Genomic DNA, 19,488 nt, shown 5'->3' with positions numbered 1-19,488 from the left:
GAGCACTGTGAAGTTAGGCCGTGGAATAAGGAAAGCCAGACCGCTTTTCTGCTGACTCCAGAAGCCCCAGCAATTGCGTGCCTCCTCTCAAAAGAGACCAAGGCATGCCAATTAGGCTTAAAAAACACACACTCAACATGCAAGTGTTTAAAGGACTGTTCTTCAGGAAGGAAACTTTCCTGGGGAATTTTGTTTAATGGCTAATAGTATATTGTAGTGTAATGGTTAAAGTCAGCCACACACACTCAGCCTAATCCACCTCACAGGGTCGTTGTTGAAAGGATAAAATGGAGGAAGGGAAGCTGATGTTGGAAGATGCTTTAGGTCCCCCTGAGAAGGGGACTATAAATATTGAAGTGAATTATAGGAGTTGGAAGGGGTCCTATAGGCCAACTAGTCCAACCCCCTGTTCAATGCAGGATCAGCCTAAAACATCGCTCACAAGAGTTCTCCCAGCCTCTGCTTGAAGATGGCCAATGAAGGGGAGCTCACCCAACCCCCACATTCCACTGCTGAACTGTAATTACTCCCCCCCCCAATATCCAGCCAGTATCTTTCCACCCATAATTTAAACCCAATATCGAGACGCCCATCCTCTGCGGTCAAGAGTTTACTTAGAGAGTCTACACTGGAGATTCCCCACTCCTCCACAGAAGTGGCGGACTCTTATCTGGTGAACTGGATTTGTTTCCTAGCTCCTACACACAAAGCCTTCTGAGTGGCCTTGGGTCAGTCTCAGTTCTCTCAGATCTCTCTCAGCCCCACCTACCTCACAAGGCGTCTGTTGTGGGAAGAGGCAGGGAAGGAGCTTGTAAGCTGCCTTGAGAACCCACACAGGAAAGATACTTCCAAAACACCTCTTCTTCCTGCTTTACCCATGCAGCAAAGCATGGTGGGAATGGTGACAAAGTGTTCCTCTACATTGCAAGCAGGGAATAATACTTTTCAATGTTCATGTAAGCAGGAATAAGACCAAACTCGAACACTGCTCACTTCACCCTCAAACGCAGGAGGTCAAGTCAATTGAACAATTCCCTGATGGGGAAAAGGGCATTTGAAGGTGCTTTCGAAATGTTTGCATTAACATTTGTGGCCAGATTACTTCTCCCACTTTGGAAAAGGAGGAAGCTGCTGCTCCATTTCTGCTATTTCCACATTTCTTTATTTACCTGCATAACATTTTCCTCCAACCAACAAATGAAAGTGTTATATTTTATCAAATTTCAATGCTGCAACCAGCAAACCTAAATAAGCTATATACGTGAGAAGTTCAGACAAGCACAAGAAACTCAGGCTCATTCTGCACATGCAGAATAATGCACTTTCAAACTGCTTTCAGTGCTCTTTGAAGCTGTGCGGAATGGCAAAATCCACTTGCAAACAGTTGTGAAAGTGGTTTGAAAACGCATTGTTTTGCGTGTGCGGAAGGGGCCTCTGTATTAGAGGAAAGTTCCATTCTCTTCCATGAGAGGGAAAACTTCAACCATGCAGTGGGTGTGAATACACGTGGGCTGGCTGTGACCACACAGAAAGGCCATGCTGACAGGGGCTGATGGGAATTGTAGTTCATGAACATTTGGAGAGCCGCAGGTTGCAGACCTCTGGTCCTAGTCTCCCCTTGAATGAGGGTCCACATGAGCACTGGAGCACCACACAATTCAGAACCGCCACTACCATATCCAGAATTTGAAAGCGACTGACGCAACGGGCGAGACACAGAAGAAGAGGTCAGACTCTGTAAATAGGGTTTTTTTGAAAACACAATAAGACAAGTTTGTATAAACACTGACCCACCCATACCCGTAATTTTATTTCTTCTCTGAAAATAATGATGGCACACAAACAAACCAGCCAAAATATTCAACAGAAAAGGAAGGCAACGATTCAGTGAGGGGATGAGAAATTCCCCCCCCCCCCCCCCATACACCCAAAGACATCCCTGCAAAATTCAGTGCAACGTGTGTCTGTTTTGATGCAATGTGTTCTGTGCTCCTTTAAGATTGTTTACAAGATGGACCATGTTGCAATTGAGCGTTTGTAACAGGACACCAACAGAGGCGCTTGCATTTCAAACCAAAAGGAACGGCGGATGTTTAATAGTCTTGTGGGACAATCACGTGGGGCTCCGAGAGCAAAACAAGTCTGGACGCAGACAGAAACAGGTGGGGCAACGTGTGCCAGAGTCAACAAGGCTGGACGTTGCTGGTGCAAGTATTTCTGCCACACGCATCCTTAAAGCAACAGAGTGAATTGTCAAACAAAAGGATGGCCTGCAAGCGGTACGAGAAGCTGCGGGGAGGATCCCCCACCTCCAAGAACCAGTGGTGCCACAGGAGGGGCTTAGCTATATCCTGTCACCAGAAAAAGGTCCACATTTCTCTCTGTTCTGTGTAGGTGTCCTCTCATGAGCTCCAGCCAATGCAGGAGAGCAAGAGTTATCCTCAGAACTCAGGGCTATGTCCTTGGTTCGGCCGCAGCAAGAATCCTCTAACTTGAAACCGCGGGGAATCGTCTTAGAGCACTCTGTGCATCTGAGTTGGAGAAAAATTCATCGGGCAGCTCGCTGAGAAGCTGGTCCAGGTCATCTGCATGGACAACACAGGAGAAGCAGTCAGGTTACTAACAGGAAATAAGCCACCCCAGTCCCAACATTCAGAAATTCCTGTGCTAAATGTCAAACTTCCCTGTCCGCTCAGGAAAAACTGTAGTTATGGTATTACAAGACTTTTGTAATAGAATTTTAGTATATTTTATGATGGTTTGGTGACTTGGTTAGGAAGGGCAAAATTATTTAAAATAAAACAGAAATTAAATACATAAGGGCAATGCAACCTCAGATAAACACACTGGGCACAGCAGACTCAGCTGGGCATAGCCAAGTTCTGGTTATACACAACCTGGGTCCCTCATTCTTCAGAGCACTGGTGGCCCAGCAGGCAGAGTTGTTCCCAGGGCGTGCTGTGCCCAGGGCTTACTGTTGCTTATCATGAATGTCTTGAATATGAAAGGCTATAAACCGTTCCAACTTTCATGGTCGTACTTACGCCAGGTCACTGTCATGATCAACTCGTTTTCTGGTTTGATCCTGCCATGTCTCCTGGCTGGGACGTGAGCTCCTTTCTCTCTTCTCTTCCCCCCTCCCTCTTAATCACTGTGGTTGCACTTTCTCAATCTTTGTACTTTTGCTTCCCAAGCAATGCTTTATCAGCTTAGACACCTGCTGCTGAGTTCTTTCTGAATTGCGGAATGTAGCTGGTAGGCTGCATTGTCTCTGGACCATGGGACTGGAGAGGTGCCACCCCCTCTTGGGAGCTGGTAGTCAAGAGTGGTGTTGTGTGACGCGGGGGTCTAAATGCTTATTCCTGATGTTGTTTCACAGTCCGGGGGCACGACAGTCACAGATGTATACGCAAGTTTTGAACCAGTGTGGCAGAGTGGCTAGGGTGTAAGAGCCAGGTTCAAATCCTCACTACACCATGAAAGCTCACTGGGTAGCCTTGGATCACTCATACTCCGCATAACCCACCTCTCTACTGGAGCCAGAAAGGCAGGGTATAAATGACGCACCAAGTTAAAACCCACTAAGCTTACTCAGACCATGACCATCGTGCCTTGGAACGTGCTTAGGGCTGTATTTACCTGAATCAGCCTTTGGGGAGGATGCATTCGGCACTGACTTGCCCATTCTACTGGCTTCCAGTAGTGGTGATCCTTTGATTGAGGCCAGTGGACTCTGGCAGCGATTTTCACTCATCTTGCAGCTCTGCCCCTTCCCGCAGTCCGTTGCAGCCATGGCTGGTGGGGCACCTGTAGGAGAATCCTGCTGGAGCCCCAACACCGCCTGCAAATACAAGATCCCAAGCTCAGCCTTTTGAACGTCTCCATCCTTCAGAGGTCTACTCTGAGCTGCAGATCCTCCCTGCAAACTGCTCTGTACCACTCAGGCAGGACACACCACAGTAGCCTCCTTGGGCAGGCCGTGGCGCAGTGGCCTTCCTGGGCAAACCGTGCTGGCCTTCCCAGAGTGGGCTGCGGGGGTGGAGGGCCTTTCTCCAGCCCAGGCGCACAACCCAATCTGCAGCTGGCCAGTCAGCCTGCCCCCTGCGGGGGCCTCCGGCAGCCGCCACCCACCTGGGCCTCCTGGCTAATGTCAGAGAAACACACACACACACCCCGGGCTGTCCAGCCAGCCCCTAGATGCCCGGCCCGCTCTGAGGCACATAGCCAGCCCCAAGGTGCGCAGCCTGCTCTAAAACAAACGAAGCTCGGCTCCCTTGGTGGCCAGGCGGCTGACCTGGCGGCACGTGGGCCAACCCACAGCCGCCACTTTCCCTCGCCTCCCTGCAGCCCAACATCAAAAAGTGGGGGAGGTGCAGAAGTCAGGTAAGTGGGCAGCAGGGGGAACTGGTAGCTAAATAATTTCTATCCCACCCCTGCGTGGGACATGACATGAGGTATAACGGAGAGTGCTTGTCTGCTGCTGCTCTAGTTCTGGCAATAGAAGGCTAGATTCTTATTCCTGATGCTGTTTCTTAGCAAAGATATCATCTGAACACAAAGTATCGTTATTGAACAGTCCGGGGGCATGACGCCCTCTTAAGAAGAAGAAGAGTTGGATTTACGCCTCCCCCTTTCCCTCGTGTAAGGAGACTCAAAAGGCCTTCCCCCCTAACAAACACCCTGTGAGGTAGGTGGGGCTGAGAGAGCTCAGAAGAACTGTGACTAGCCCAAGGTCACCCAGCTGGCACGTGTTGGAGTGCACAGGCCAATCTGAATTCCCCAGATAAGCCTCCACAGCTCAGGCATAAGAGCGGGGAATCAAACCCGGTTCCTCCAGATTAGAGCGCATCTGCTCGTAACCACTGCACCACTGCTGCTCCTTCTTAGATATGTAGAGGACTCTCTGGGGAAGACATGTGGCCCCAGTGAAGAATGACCGCACTGGTCAATTACGTAGGGGTGTGAAGTTACACACCTTAAAAATTAGGCCTTGTTTCTGATGCTTTGGAACAACAGTTCAGATAATGTGCAAAAAAAGGGCAGCATTCCAAAACTGTTATAACGTTTCTTTGAACGAAAAATAATAATACGGACATTTGGGTAATGCCCAAAGAAATAAGTACAGAACATGACCAAAGATAGGATGTTGTAGGTTTTCTGGGTTGTATGGCCTTGATCCACTAAGAAAATTCAACAAATGTTACGTCCGGCAAGGGATAAGAGGGATCCTCTAACTTCTGCAGGCATCTACTGTGTACCATGTAGACAAGTCTACATAGGGACCAGCGTCCAGACATGAACCAAAGAACATAAAAGACACTGCAGACTAATTCAGCCAGAAAAATCAGCAACAGCAGAACATGTGATAAACCAAGCTGGGCACAGAATATTATTTGAAAACACAGAAATTCTTTGAAGATGCCAGCCACAGATGCAGATGAAACATCAGGAGAAAATGCTACTAGAACACGGCCATACAGCCTGGAAACTCCACAATACCCCAAGATCAGAACTCTTTACTAACAGGGTTGCAGGTGGGTGTCTTTCACCACAGGGGATTCTGTATACCACAGCTTTTAAAAATACATGGAGTGCGCACAGTAATCCACACACTGTGCAACCCATGCTGGACTAGAAAAGCTGTATGAAGAATACCTCTTACCTGGGACAGAGATGTCTCCATTCTTTCCCTGATTTCTTGCAGGGGCTTCCTGATACTGAGTCCAGGTGGATAGACCTTCACCAAATTGTTGGGTGTCACGTTAAGGTAGTGGTTGCGGTGAGATGGAGAGAACACACTCACCTGTTGAATTGAGGCAGGCATTTATCAAGACTTTATCCTGCTCTTATATCCTTTTCCGCCCCAGTCATGAAGAGGACTTAACACAGTTTGTAAGAAATTCTGCACTCAGTTTGAGATCTTCTGCAAAGGAATGGCTGGTAAACTTCATTCTTAGTAAAGGGCCATCCCCCCCTGCCCCCCCCCCATTGGAAATTCATCAGAGCCTCCCCGGGTCTGGATTTCTTTCTTCTCAGTACCTGCTTTAGCAGAAGAACCGAGCCAGCTTTAAATTCTCCCTCTCTTTGCTCCAGCAAGAGACGATGTATTGTGCCTTGCATTTCCCCTGCATTGGGAGACAGAAACAATGAGACAAGGAAACTAGGCACAAAACACAAATATACTGGTGTTACCCACCAAAGATCCAACTATGTCCAGACACAGAATGGAGATAAAAAGCCATTTCTTCAATGAGAGGTGCATGACATGGCTGTAGTCTTCCTTAGGGAAGGTGAAGATTCCAGTAGGGAAATATGATGGTGGTGCCACAGACTTGACTTCTCTATCCCAGCAAATCATTATGGTGAGCATTCTTTTCCCATGTGATCCCAACAAGGGGAGGCTGTCTTGGGAGTCCATGTGGCTTCCTCTGGCTCTCTCCTTAATCTGGGGAGGCGTGCGGCTCCCTTAGAACCGCTGACTGGAGTGTCAGATCCCAGAGCAAGTCCGAGAACGACCATCTTATGTCATGACTAGGCTGGAAGTCCTAAAAATCCATTGGATGGTTTTCCATCTTGCATTCTTTTGATGCAGATGTACTTTAAAACTGGACAATATATTGAACACCTGCCTTGTTTGCAATGGACTCTTCCTGAATATGGATTTGGCACACGTGAATGTACTTTTGTCCTAATAATCCCTTCTATTGATATTACGGTCCCAATAATTTTTTTAATGGATGACTTATCCTGTCCAGAATAATGATACAGAGCGGTGCTTCTTTGTACTGTTTTCATCCAGTTCTACACACTGGGTTCCACTTTGGTGTTGTTTCCAGTTATTTCCCGCGTAGGGAGAGGTAGTTTCCCCACTGCTGCTGCAGCTGCCAGTGTGGCAATGAGGCCTCCGAAAGTCAGGCTTTTCAACTGCTTCCCTGTCCCAGTTCTCTGGCAGGGCTTTCTTCATTTTTTTAAACTGGCAACTGAAGATCATTTTATTGATATAACATTAAAGCAAGATCCTCGATCCCAGCTTTCTTTTCCCCCCTAGTCTCTAGACCCTTTCCTGCCAAGATATACCTTTCCCCTTATATCACTGCAACAAAAATGGCTAGAGACTTACTTTTGGGGAAAAAATGAAAACTGGGAATTCAGAGATTCTGTTACACATATTGAGACACAATTTGGTGTACACGTTAAGGCAGGGGTGTCCAACTCTGGTGCCCCAGGTGTTCATGGACTACGATTCCCATCAGTCCCTGCCCTAACCTGTACTGATGGGAATTGTAGTCCATGAATATCTGGGGCATCAGAGTTGGACATCCCCGGGTTAGGGTGTTGGATTAGCACCTGGGAAACCCAAGTTCATCTCCCTGTTTTGTCATGGGTAACCCTGGGCCAGCTGCATACCCTTTGCCTCACCTACTTCATAAGGTTGTTGTGAGGGTGCCATGGAAGAAAGAATAATGTAAGCTGTTTTGGGTCCCCAGTGAAGAGAAAGTTGGGGTATAAATAAAAATAAAATGAAAAAATGAAAAAATAAGATCAGGGAAAAACCAGATAAACCCTTGGAGGTGAATGAATATGCCCCATGATGCTGTTGCAGGAGAACCACTTCTAACAGCACTGAACCCAGGGCAAATAGTCTGTGTAGAAATGGCCTCAGGTAAGCAAACCCAGTTCATATGGGGGACAATAGCCTAATATCTAAGAGCCAGCAAAGTAGCTCCACTCCCAAGGACTGAGCTGCTTCCACACTTACCAGTCGAGTCTTTGAATATGACGCCTGCGTCAACGTTGGTCCATGTCAGTGACTTAATCATCACCGCCATTTTGGGAACTTTGTTCTTTGGAAGCTGCTTGAGAGCCGCCTGCATGGAATGAGCAAGAGACACGTGGCATGTGGGAATTCAGACAACAGCAAAGATGAGAACTCTGAAGCAGGATTTGTTTTTCCGGGGCTTTTTAAAGATTTGAGAAAGGATGTTTGAATACTTCCCTCTATAAGGCCTCTATATTGGGAATGTCTATACCATTAAGTGCAGACACCTACAAACACTCACCAGCCGGCTACTAGTAAATGTGTTTTTAGAATTCAGACAAAAGTCCTGCTCCAGTCCCATCCCTCACCCCCACATGCCTGCAGAAGCAGCAGTGAAAAGTTTCCCAGATACAATTCCTCCTGTGTCCATGAAGTACAGGATACAGTTGGTGAAATAAGACTTGTTAAAGGAGGTTGCGAGGCACACATTACTTCTCCTGTAGCTGGAAGCCACTGGGGGGGGGGGGGGGGGAAATGGGTGACAACCAGCCCATGATTCTATCAAATCACCCTCTTCCTGGATTACATCTCATGCCACCATGAAATTCAGGAAAGAAGTATGGGCTGTACTGCTTTGTAATCTGGATTACTGGACAGGCTGGATTTGGAGGGTCCATTGGTTATCCAATTTTTCCAGTACATTCTATAGCCGGGACACACATCTTACAAAAACCGCAGTCGCCGTTTCTGGCATTTGCTCCCCAAAGAAAACAGAGTCTTCAAAGCAGAACATTCCCACCGTAAGGCCCGGCTCAGGCTCTTACCTTCCGGAGCACCATGACCACGCTGTATGTTCTGAGGAAGCAAGACGGGTCCCTCTCGTCCAAACCCAGCTCAGTTTTCATGGCAATCCAGGCGCCTCGGCCACTGTCCTCTTCCACTAGCAGCTGGGAGGCAGGCATTTCCTAGAGTCACAGCACACAATTGCCAGTTAATGCTTCTGTATGGCTCAGCGTTGGGCAACTACTCAGCATTGTGGGAAGCACATAATTCAGCTGGAAACTGCGTTGCTGAAAAGGTGTGTGCAATATCATCTCCCTACCTAACATACTACCTACTGCCAATGCGTACATGTAACTAGAAACAGATAGGTGCTATGGGTTTTCCGGGTGGTATGGCAATGTTCCTCTGAAGATACCAGCCACAGAGGCAGGTGAAATGTCAGGAGAAAATACTACTGGAACACAGCCATACAATCCGGGAAACCCACAACATCCTAGTGATTCCAGCTGTGAAAGCTTTCGACAATGCACAGAAACAGGCTCAAGGCTGTCTCAGCTTTCCATCCTTCTAAGGGTGGTAAAATTACTACCTAGCTTGTTAAGGGTAAAGTATAGTAGACAAGGGAAAACAATGGCAAACCACCCCGTTAACAAAGTCTACCTAGTCAATGTCATAATATGACATCACCACGTGGGTCAGTAATGACCCAATGCTTGCATAGAGGACTACCTTTACCTAATTAGAACAGGAGGAGAAGAACCTTAATCATTGAGCTTATAATACACAGTAGTTATACAGCAACAAATGTTCAAAGCGTCCCTCATTTACAAAAACCCTGTGAAAAGGAGACCTATTATTACTTCTGTGTTACAGATTTGGGAAGGGCTGGTAATATGGACAAGGGGCTCTTGGTAGAGATCTGGGCCTATCCAAAATCACAGCTCATGCTGGTTGTTGTGGGTTTTCCGGGCTGTGTGGCCGTGGTCTGGTAGATCTTGTTCCTAATGTTTCGCCTGCATCTGTGGCTGGCATCTTCAGAGGTATATCACAGAGAGAAGTAGTTGTGCTTTCTTGATCTGGTGCCTCCATTTTCCATATCCTGACCAGCAGCCTGTGAGGAAAGGGCCGGGTTCCTCTAAGTGTGGTTAACTGTTATGCATATTGAAGCATTATTTTGGTGTTAAGAGTGCCAGACTAGGATCGAGGAGACCTGAATTCAAACCCACTCTCAGCCATACACACACTGGATGGCCCTGACCAATGGCAATCCTCTCAGCCTACCTTACAATGTTGTTGTGAAGCTTAAGACTCAGGCCAAGAGAACCCTGAGCGCCTTCAAAAGATAAGCCCTGACATACAACAATTTGAATACAGAAGAAACAGTATGTCTCAAATAACAGACGGAAACATTGTTCTAATCCCAAATTGGGGGGGGGGGGAGGGGGGCTGGTTGCAATTATTTAGAGCAGGAAATTTACTCAGCACATGTCCAAAGGAACTCTCTTTTTAATTTGTACTCATCTCTCCCAGGACAGAGTCCTGGCATGGATGAGATTTTCCAGTGGGCTCAGACGCTTCACTATCCTTAAGGGATTATCTGTGTTAAGAGAGTAACTCCTCACCCTGTGAGACCAGATGGTGCACCAGATAAAGACTTCAAAGCCCTGCCCGCTTCCAAAATGATAAAAGAGACAAGTGTTCAGATGACTGGAAGTTCCATCTTGTTTCAAATTTCAAACACTGCAGCTGTGAACACTAAATAATTCTCTGAAACCCTAAGGACTACCGACATAGGCCTATGATGCATCTGTGGTCTTCCTCACAGTGAGCGCCCATTCTCTTTGGATTGCATTTTCCATCTCGTACACATTTCCCCCTCTTCAGAACTCTCCGCGCCTCAGATCCGACTCTCCTCACGATTTTCCAAACGGATTAAAGTACAACTTTTTGTCTGTTCCTCGCAGAGAAAGCAAAGGAGATAAGTGTGCTCTCATCTTCCTGCTGGTTTTCCTGCTCCTCCCCGCCTTCCTCGCCCACACAGCAGGAGTTCCCCCCATTCTTCAGGTCACAGATCAGAAGGGCTTCTATGGGACTGGCTATTCTGGGAAAAGTTCCCTCCCCTGCGGTGGCCAAACCCCTCCATCTCCTCTGCGCCTGGCACACTGTCATGCGCAGCCTCTCTAAGTGCTCCCTGAAGGGGCCAAGGGGCTGGCAGCCGTCAAACAACCGCTACCGCAACTTCTGGTACTCAGCAGGAGTCAGTGAGGCTCCAGCAAACACAACATTTGCCTGAGGGCTGCAGAGGGGTTGCTGGGGGGCAGGGAAAAAAGCTGGCTGTCGAACCTGGAGAAGGAGGATGCAACAGCATGACTGGCAGTGTTGCAAAGTCTCCCACCACATCCACCACCACTAAGGCCACCCAGGGTTCAGTAGCTGAGCCAAGTATGCACCAAAAACCATGCAGAAACCCCACCACGCAGGAAACAGCTGCGGTACGCATTGGTCTCAACACAAATGATTCAGCTTCCTAGGACTGTCAACAGACTATATTCCACTGCGAAGTTGCTGCTTTTGGTTACATGGAATTTTGAAGGCCCACATTCAACGTCAATATTTCTTTCACTAGAAAGCAAACCGTTGATTGCAAGAATTACCTTTGTTCGTAGTTTTGCCAGAGCCCCATGAGTAGGTGTCTGCGGAGCTGAAACCATGATCTCTTCCAGGTTTTTCCCATCAGGCTTTTGGGGAGCAGAAGGGGAGGCAGGAGAGAAAACAAAACAGCTTATATTTATGGACAGTTTCTTGCCTTCAAGTATCATATGTTGTAATGATGAGAATGTCAGACCAGATCAGGGGTGGGTGGGCTTGGTTCAAATTTGTACACTATAAGCATACTGGCCCATTCTGGACCAGGAACTCTCTCCCTCAGCCTAACCTACCTTGCAAAGCTATTGTGGGCTTTCCTGAGCTCCTTCTGAGAAAGGCCAGATACACAGGCAATAGACTGATAATATGTGTGGGCATCTTGAAATAACCCAAAGGTACAACAGTTTCAGATGAAGTTGAGCTTCCAAAAATGTTGAATTTTAAGACTGAACACTAAATCAAATCCCAAGGACTAATGATGGAATCTATAATCCTGACCAAACCTTTAGTTCCAATTTGTGGTTTAGAGATTTGTTTTTATTTAAGCAAGCCTTTATTGGCATAGACAGCAGTACAACAATAATAAAAACAGATTAAAAAGCATATACAATACAGGATATACATGTTAGGACGAAGGAAATCAACTGGCATTTAGTAATTTCCAGGAGAAAGTCTGCCACTATCATACAGAGAGAAGGATCAGGGTTGTCCAACAAGTAGTGTAATCTAATTAAATCGGGGAGATCGGGTAAATGTAAAGGAGTGAGATTCACATACTTGGATCTGATTTCCAATGTGGTTTAGAGATGCATTTTCCTCATCAAGTACAACACCTATGAACAAATTCTGTAGCTCAGTAGAGAGAAAATGGAGCAATGTCTTCCCACTCCAGATGGGCCTCTGCCACCATCACTCCAGTTCAGGACAGTTTTAGCAACTATAAATTATCCCTTCTACATCGCTGGGGTTAGGAGCACGGCACCCCCCACAATCTGGAAATGTGCATGTTTTGGCCCTCCCTTTGTACCAGAGAATAAGTCTGATTTTTTTTCCTTTTTCCTTTCTTTTAACTTTAAAAAATAAATTGGGTATATTTATAATACCATAAAGATGGTATTAATAGATAAAATATGTTGATATTGTAAAATACTACAGATATATTTTATGCACTTCTAAGTTTTTCTGTGTTGTCTGCTGGCCTTCACCTGTCATCTGCAGCTTCCGCAAAACTCCTCAAAAAATCCCATTTAATTTCTTATGCCAACCCACGATTTATTGAAACCACGATGGGGAAAGCCGCAATGTGTAAGGGATGGCTGTAATTCCCCATTCAGAGGATTTGTGGTGACTGTCAGCTGTAACTGCAGAGAGAAGAAAAATATTGCCTCCCACCATCTAAGCACTTTGGAGAGAGAGATGCTGCCGTCCTCATACATCCAGCTGTACAATAGCCAGTACTCCACAACTGCTCTTACTTGGTGTGGCAGAATGCCAGCAGGTCCAGGGAAGCGGCGAGTCTTGGCCCATTCAGGAATGGGAGTGAACGGCTGAGGTGGGTTTTTAGCTGCCGTTACCAGGCGGACAAGATGGTTCGTGACCACAGGCATTTGGAGGCTTCCAGAAGAAGTAGGCGTTCTAGGCATGGCAGGTGAGGACTCCGCAGATCCCGTCGAGGAACCATAAGCAGTAAGGAGCTGAGCACCCCGATTTGCCCTCTCAGGCGTGACAGAACTCTGGCCGGATAGCTGTGGTCTTGGAAGGGCAATCCCTGAAGGGGAGGATGATCTAACAAGAGTCAGGCATGAGTTGTAGGACCCAGCAACAGGCTGATCCAGAGACTTAGGCAGCTGGCAACCGGGGCTTGAAATGATGCCCATTCCTGGGTTAGACTGTGAGGGGCAGGATCCCACAGCAGTGGGCCTCAGAACCAAACCTGGAGAAGCCTCTGCTGGCTGGAGATGGCCGCTGACCCCCACTGAGCTTTCCTTCAGAGTCCTTTTCAACTGGGATGTCTCCACACCAACAGTATTGCTCAGCATCACTGACTCTGTCCCCCGCATTTTCTTGGCCATTGCTGCATCACTAACAACGTGATCCTGCATCCTCTCGCAGCCAGAGGTAGAAGGCCCTGAACCCGGTGACGTGGCAGACTTTTCCAGATCCATGCAGGCAGCCAAGAACAGCTCATTGTCAAAATCGCCATGAGTGGAAGGCATAGGTTGATTTCTCTTCACAAATTTGAACCTTGTGGTTGAAGGGCTTGGTCTACTTTGGGCTGACAAGGCCGTCTGGTCCTCTTGAACCTTGAAGGCAGCCACAGAAGGAGACGCCACCTGGTTGGTTTTGCTCTCACTGGCACTGCAGTCCTGCAAACATCTTAGTCTGGAGTAGTTTTGAATGGGCAAGACTGGGGACAAAGCCTCAACGGTGTTGCTGGGGCTTCTCAGTGCGGCTGAACATCTTGAACTGGTAGGAATTGGGTCTGGGATCTGCTTCTCTACATCTTCCATAGCCAACACAAAATCCTATTTGAAAACAGAAAGTGACAAAAACCTAAATACATTTGAACTTTGCATGTGTAAATTGTGACAGATAGGACCCATGGTGGAATTCAGCAGGTTCGCACCACTTCGGCAGAAACGGTTGTTAAAATGGTGCTTGTAAACAACCAGTTGTTAAATTATTTGAATCCCACCACCAAAACCAGTTGATAAGTTATTTGAATCCCACCACTGGATAGGACCCTCCAAAGTCAAAGGCAAACAGAAATGTTTGCTCTCTCCATCCCATCTAGATGCCTCCCCTGCACAACTATAGTTCACAAATATTCTCCTACCTCATCTTCAAACTCTGCCTCCACAGAAAACAGCTTCTGTATACCACAGGCCTTTGGGGAGAAAAATAACAGTAATAATTTGCAACATTTATCCAAATTCTAATGAGACTTTAACACCAACATGTTCCAGGCTAAGTAATGTGTAGAATGGTTGTTTTTCTTGCCTTGTAATGTGACAATATAGAGGCTCACGCAGTGGATCTGATGGGCAGCAGATTCAGGAGAGCCCATAACAAGCTCCTTCATCATTCAGTATGTTACTAGCTTTTGGAAGATTAAGCTCAAGTGATGTTGCAGAAATTGGAATGTATTTTCTCCTGGTAGCTTTACATTCAGGTTTGAAATAGGGGCGATTTAGTATGTATGAGGGTTTGACTCAACAGGATCAGGCTTTAAAGGGGTTTTTTAAATGAAAAACTTTTTTAAAAAAATGAAAAACTGTTATCTACATTGTACACATCTTAACATGGATCAAGACACAGCTGCTTCTAACACTAGTGTATACAATATAATTATCTGAAACTATTTCGTGAACAAATCCCCATGCATTTTTGAACATTTCAAAATGATTTCACGATCCAATCTTACCAACAAAGTTTACAGTGTCCTTCTATATTTAATTCGTTGTGACTGTCTTCTGGTATTTTTACTTATTTCTACAGCAACACCTGGATTTATCATTTTGTTTTAAGTTTGGTTTGGGGCAGATGTTTAAATTCCCTTAACCTCCCATCCCCCAGGTTGGTTTTCCAGTCTGGAACAGGGAAAAGTGAGCATACAAAATATGAAGAAATTCTAGCATGCTATCTAGGCTACCATAATATTAGAGGGACAGAAACCCGTACTACCAATTAAGGTCCACTTTCCTTTTTAAAAAAAAGAAGCCTTAAGGTTACTACAAACTGTAGCGACACTTGCTCTGTCTCTCCCCACCCCTTTTAAAATTAATTTGTGCCCCGCCTTTCTCACCAATGGGGACCCTAAGCGACTTACATGGTCCTGCTTCTCCTCTATTTTATCCCCACAACCATCCTGCGAGGTAGGCTTCATGATGCCTCAGGGAGATTTTTTTTTTATTAGGGTGTGAAACGAAAGCCCTTGTTGGGAACTGGTGGTCCTAATGAGGCCATAATACTAGTGCAGCTTTGGGGGTTTCCTTTTTTTGCAAAGGCCAGCGCAGCTGATTCCCAAACACATGGAAGAAGGAAGAGAAGAGAGAAGTTAACAAAAACCACCGGGTCGTCCAGTCTGAACCCTTTCCCTCCCCAGTTACCATCATGGAAGCCCAGGCGGCCCAGGAACGGGAATGGGGCAGAAAGGCGAAGCCTGGCCTCAGCAGGAGCCCTCCGAGGCCCGCTAGACTAGAGCAACAGCTCCCCCCAGCCCCCAATGCGTGGCTCTTTCCCCATTCCAAAGGGACCCAGTTCCTTTATTCTGCTCAACACTTCAAGAACGCGTTCGACTCTCTCCCCCCCCCGCCCCGCCCCTTATAAGGGAGAGAGTCACATTGCAGAATTTTTAAATTTACTATGCTTTATACTTCGCTTCTCTCGCTGAAAGTCAAGGTGGGTTACATGGTGTAAACCGATGCGATCAATAGGACGGGACATCTAATAAGTATTGGCTTTATCTGAGACAAAGCAGAGATGGCATGTTCAACAGTGCAGGGAAACGATGTTGTATTTGCATCAGTGATGCAGTGAAAGAATAATTAATACACAATTAATATATTTTATACGCAGAGGTATAGTCCACAGTCCCTTTGCCTTTGCAAAGCACCTTCCTGGACCATTCCTGTAGCTCTATCAGTTTTTTTTTTTTTTTAAACACCTATTCTGTTTTACACAGTGAGGCGGAGGGGCAAAGGGTGGGTGGGTGGTTAGAGGGTGGGAACCCCCAGTGGCAACCGGAAGTGGTAACCTTGTAATGGCGCTCGAGTCTTTTCTTAACTCTACAGTAACATCAGGAACGGCCATCTAGGGATCGCTCAACCCCCTCCCACTTTCGTATGAAAGCCGAGGAGGGTCAATAGTAGCCGTTTCTCGTCATAAGCTTGTCCCTGTTGCCCGCCCCACCCACCCTCCTCCTTCTCTTGCTCCCCCCCCCACCTATGGGTGCTCGGGAAGGACAATCGTTCTTCGCTCGTCTTTATCCTTTGCTTTATCCTCCATGGCCTGCTGGCGGGGGGCCGGCAGGGGGCAAAGGAGGTGGAGGAGTCTCCCGCAATACAGGGAGCCTGCAAGAGAAGTTGGAGCAACTGCGGGAGGCACGGCGATGAGACTGTGCCAAATCGAGCCTCCATTTTCGGGAGCAGTCTAACAGCGAAAGTAAATTAAGAAAATGAATGGGGAGATAGACAAATGGGTACAAGCCTGTGCATGATAAACCAAACCCAGCAAGGTCCAGCATTCTGAAACCAATCCAGACCAGCCAGAAACTCCCCAAGCAGGGAAAGAAGGAAGCAGCATCTTCTTATGGTTTGCCCCTCCACTCTCCAAGCAATTTTGTCTCTCGGGTCGACTGCCTTTAAACAAATGCATCCGACCCAGCAGATGCTCCAAAGAGACATAAAAGCAGAGTTCTGAGGCCTGTGTGTTCCCCTTTTCACAGCAGCTGGCACTTAGAAGTATATTACCTTTGAACACTAAGATTCCATTTGACTTCAGGGTGCCTAAGACCTTGAATGGCATCTCAGGCTACAAGCAAATAATATTTCTGTTACTGCTGAGAAAGTACTGCTCCCCCAAATTAGGGTCCCCTAACCTCTGTGGCCACCAGCAGGGGATGGGAAGGTAGAGTTGCCAGGTCCAGGCTGGGAAACTCCTGGAGATTTCGGGGTAGAGCCTGGGAAGGAGGAGGACCTCAATGGGGTATGATGTCATTGAGTCCACCCTCCACAACAGCCATTTTCCCCAGCAGAACTGATCTCTCTAGTCTTGAGATCAATTGCAGTAATAGCCCCATTGGAGATTGGCAGCTGCCCCAAACCCACTCCTTTGGTGGTTGAAAAGTAAAAATTGCAGCTCAAAGTGGGTATTCAAATGTGGATCTCCGATATCCTAGACATTTTATCCACTGCCCCCCATTTCTAAAATTCAATGTGTTCAATATGTCAGTTCAAAAGCGACATCTCATTCATCTCACAGAGAACATCCCAATCCCTGTGACTCATATTCAGAAATGACTTTGGGGATGCTCTATTTTTTCCCCCCAAATGATGATGGATTTGATAGATTCTAATAAATTGGTTTTCCAAAGGACTCTTGGAAAGCTTTTAAGCGAAGGATCCACCAGGATTATCACCAAAAAGCATACTTACACAGAAATAAAATGAAAGTGCAGGGGCACCTTAAAAACTAACACTTATTTCAATATGAGTTTTACTGAGCATTGCCCTCTTAAAGAACTCTCAAGAGGGATTACACAGACACACAACATGTTACGGAACTATTTAGAAAAATCACAACACTGAAGTATATATATTTTCTTGTTTATGGAGTTCTCTTCTGGCAATGTTTACAATAAGACCTCTAACGCTTTCCAGTGGTCCTTTGAAAATGCAAAATTCCTTTTTCTTTGGAAACAATTCCTTTAGACATTCAGAAGAGTCAGCATGGTATGGTGGCGAGGAGTGGGCGACTCTAATCTGGAGAACTGGGTTTGATTCCCCACTGCTCCACATAAGCGGCAAACTCTTAATTGATGAACTGGATTTGTTTCCCTACTCCTACACATGGAACCTGCTAGGTGACCTTGGGCTAGTCACAGTTCTCTCAGAACTCTCTCAGCCTCACCTACCTCACAAGGTGTCTGTTGTGGGGATAGAAAGGGAAAGACTCAAGCAGCTTTGAGTCTCCTTACAGGAGAGAAAGGTAGGGTATAAATGCAAACTCCTCCTCCTTCTCCTCTTCTTCAGAAGGAACAAACACAGCCCCAACAGACATACTCTGTCATTCCTTTTAACGTCTCCCCTCATTTCGCTCACTGGGTTTGACATAGTAAAGATCCAACCTTTCCCCCATTCAGACAACTCAGAGAATTGATCTTTCAGTACCCGAACATCAGATTTGTGATGTCTGCTTTCTCATCGTGACTCTTTATGGAGCTTGTATTCTCAGGGAATTCCTTACTCTTCCCCTGAAAAATGAAAATGTGTAAGAAAATCTGTATTACTAAGATTGATAGACCTGATACCAAATTATTTTAAAATTTAGCTCGGGGCACCTGGCACCCTACAGGCCGCCTTGTATTTGTAGGAATTCCTCAGATTGTTGTGGGCAGGGTCACGGTATTGTGATGTTTTATGAAATTTGGACATGCCCTAAAAACAGAAAGGGAGAGTTGCAGTAAATTACAGAGACAACCTCTGCAGTTTTGGGTTACTGCCATATCTTTTTTGACCCCAAAGTGTTGAAATGATTTTGTTGACCACACAGGTTTGGAACTGGGGATAAAACAACATTTATTCATTAATGTTATTTATAGCCCACATTTCTCATTGGGACACAAGGTGAGTCAATACAATTAACGAGATGGGACATTCAATAAACAATGAAGAAGGATTAAGTCTGTACAATCAGAAATCTGAAAAATGGAACTGAAGCAAAGCTAAGTGTTAAATGATGCAAAATTACATAGCAGGATCCAACAGCAATGTACTCAGTTCTATAGCCCACAGTCCTTCATAACTGGCCCAAGTAACTTTGTTTTGCAGAAACAAAGTAACTCAGTTTTGCAGAAAGACAGGAGAATAAATGCAGCATGGTTGAAATGGCGGCAAACTACTGGCATTCTATGTGACTCTAAAATGCCTGAAAAACTCAAGGCTAAGATCTACACTACAGTTGTTCACCCAGTAGCCCTCTATGGGGCAGAGTGCTGGCCAGCAACAAAGAAACACGAACAAGCCCTTAACACAATGGAAATGAAAATGCTGAGATGGACACTTAGCCTGACACTTCTTGACCATGTGCCAAATGATGACATCCGTCAATGACTAGGAATAAAAGCAATCAGCAAGAAAATGCAGGAAGCCAGACTACGGTGGTATGGCCGTGTCATGAGAAGAGAACCAACATCAGTAGCTCAAACAGCACTACATTTGGAGACAGCAAGACAATGACCACGTGGACGGCCAAAGAAAAGATGAACGAACACCATCAATGAAGTCATGCATGCTGCCAACCTGGGCCCTATGGATGCACAAAACAGAGACCTGTGGAAACGACAGTCACAGTGCTAACCCCTCCACGGGGGGCAGGAGGAGGAGGAGAAAGAAGAAGAAGACGACAGGAGAATGGGAGCCCTCCTGACATCCTCAGGTAGACCACTCCATAAGGTGGAAGCCTCAATAGAGCAGGTATGTATATAGGAAGTTGTTGATTTTGCCCATTTGCATGTTAATACCTGCACACTGGGAAAAATAATTGAAGTCCAATCTATTACTAACTAGTTGATTGAAGGA

The 19,488-nt window shown here is 46.3% G+C and overlaps 1 protein-coding gene across 5 annotated transcripts; it reads right to left on the bottom strand.

The window, feature by feature from the left end:
- Positions 1–1,773: 1,773 nt before the first annotated feature.
- HROB (homologous recombination factor with OB-fold) lies at positions 1,774–15,433 on the bottom strand. Of its 5 annotated transcripts, XM_048518137.1 has the most exons (11): positions 15,298–15,433; positions 15,018–15,204; positions 14,025–14,075; positions 12,664–13,713; positions 11,197–11,280; positions 8,584–8,724; positions 7,760–7,868; positions 6,040–6,125; positions 5,663–5,803; positions 3,640–3,841; positions 1,774–2,585 (listed from the first exon to the last, which is right to left on the bottom strand). In XM_048518137.1, the coding sequence occupies exons 2-11, from the start codon at positions 15,072–15,074 to the stop codon at positions 2,488–2,490; spliced, it is 2,019 nt and encodes a 672-aa protein (XP_048374094.1). In that variant the 5' UTR covers positions 15,075–15,204; positions 15,298–15,433; the 3' UTR covers positions 1,774–2,487. The 5 variants fall into 5 exon arrangements, with proteins under 5 accessions (XP_048374094.1, XP_048374096.1, XP_048374093.1 ...); XM_048518139.1 differs by having other exon boundaries at positions 14,613–15,433; XM_048518136.1 differs by having other exon boundaries at positions 15,018–15,433.
- Positions 15,434–19,488: the final 4,055 nt, after the last annotated feature.

This window comes from Sphaerodactylus townsendi, linkage group LG15, assembly GCF_021028975.2.
Source record: "Sphaerodactylus townsendi isolate TG3544 linkage group LG15, MPM_Stown_v2.3, whole genome shotgun sequence".
Classification (NCBI taxonomy): domain Eukaryota; kingdom Metazoa; phylum Chordata; class Lepidosauria; order Squamata; family Sphaerodactylidae; genus Sphaerodactylus; species Sphaerodactylus townsendi.
This window is presented reverse-complemented; position numbering and strand designations above follow the sequence as displayed.

Coding starts and splice junctions, on each gene's coding strand:
- HROB (XM_048518136.1), bottom strand. CDS start 15,074: ATGAAGCCTACCTCGCAGGATGGTTGTGGGGATAAAATAGAGGAGAAG. Junction 13,714..14,024: donor AGGCAGAGTTTGAAGATGAG/GTAGGAGAATAT, acceptor GTTTTCAAATAG/GATTTTGTGTTGGCTATGGA. Junction 7,869..8,583: donor TGGTCATGGTGCTCCGGAAG/GTAAGAGCCTGA, acceptor CATTCCATGCAG/GCGGCTCTCAAGCAGCTTCC.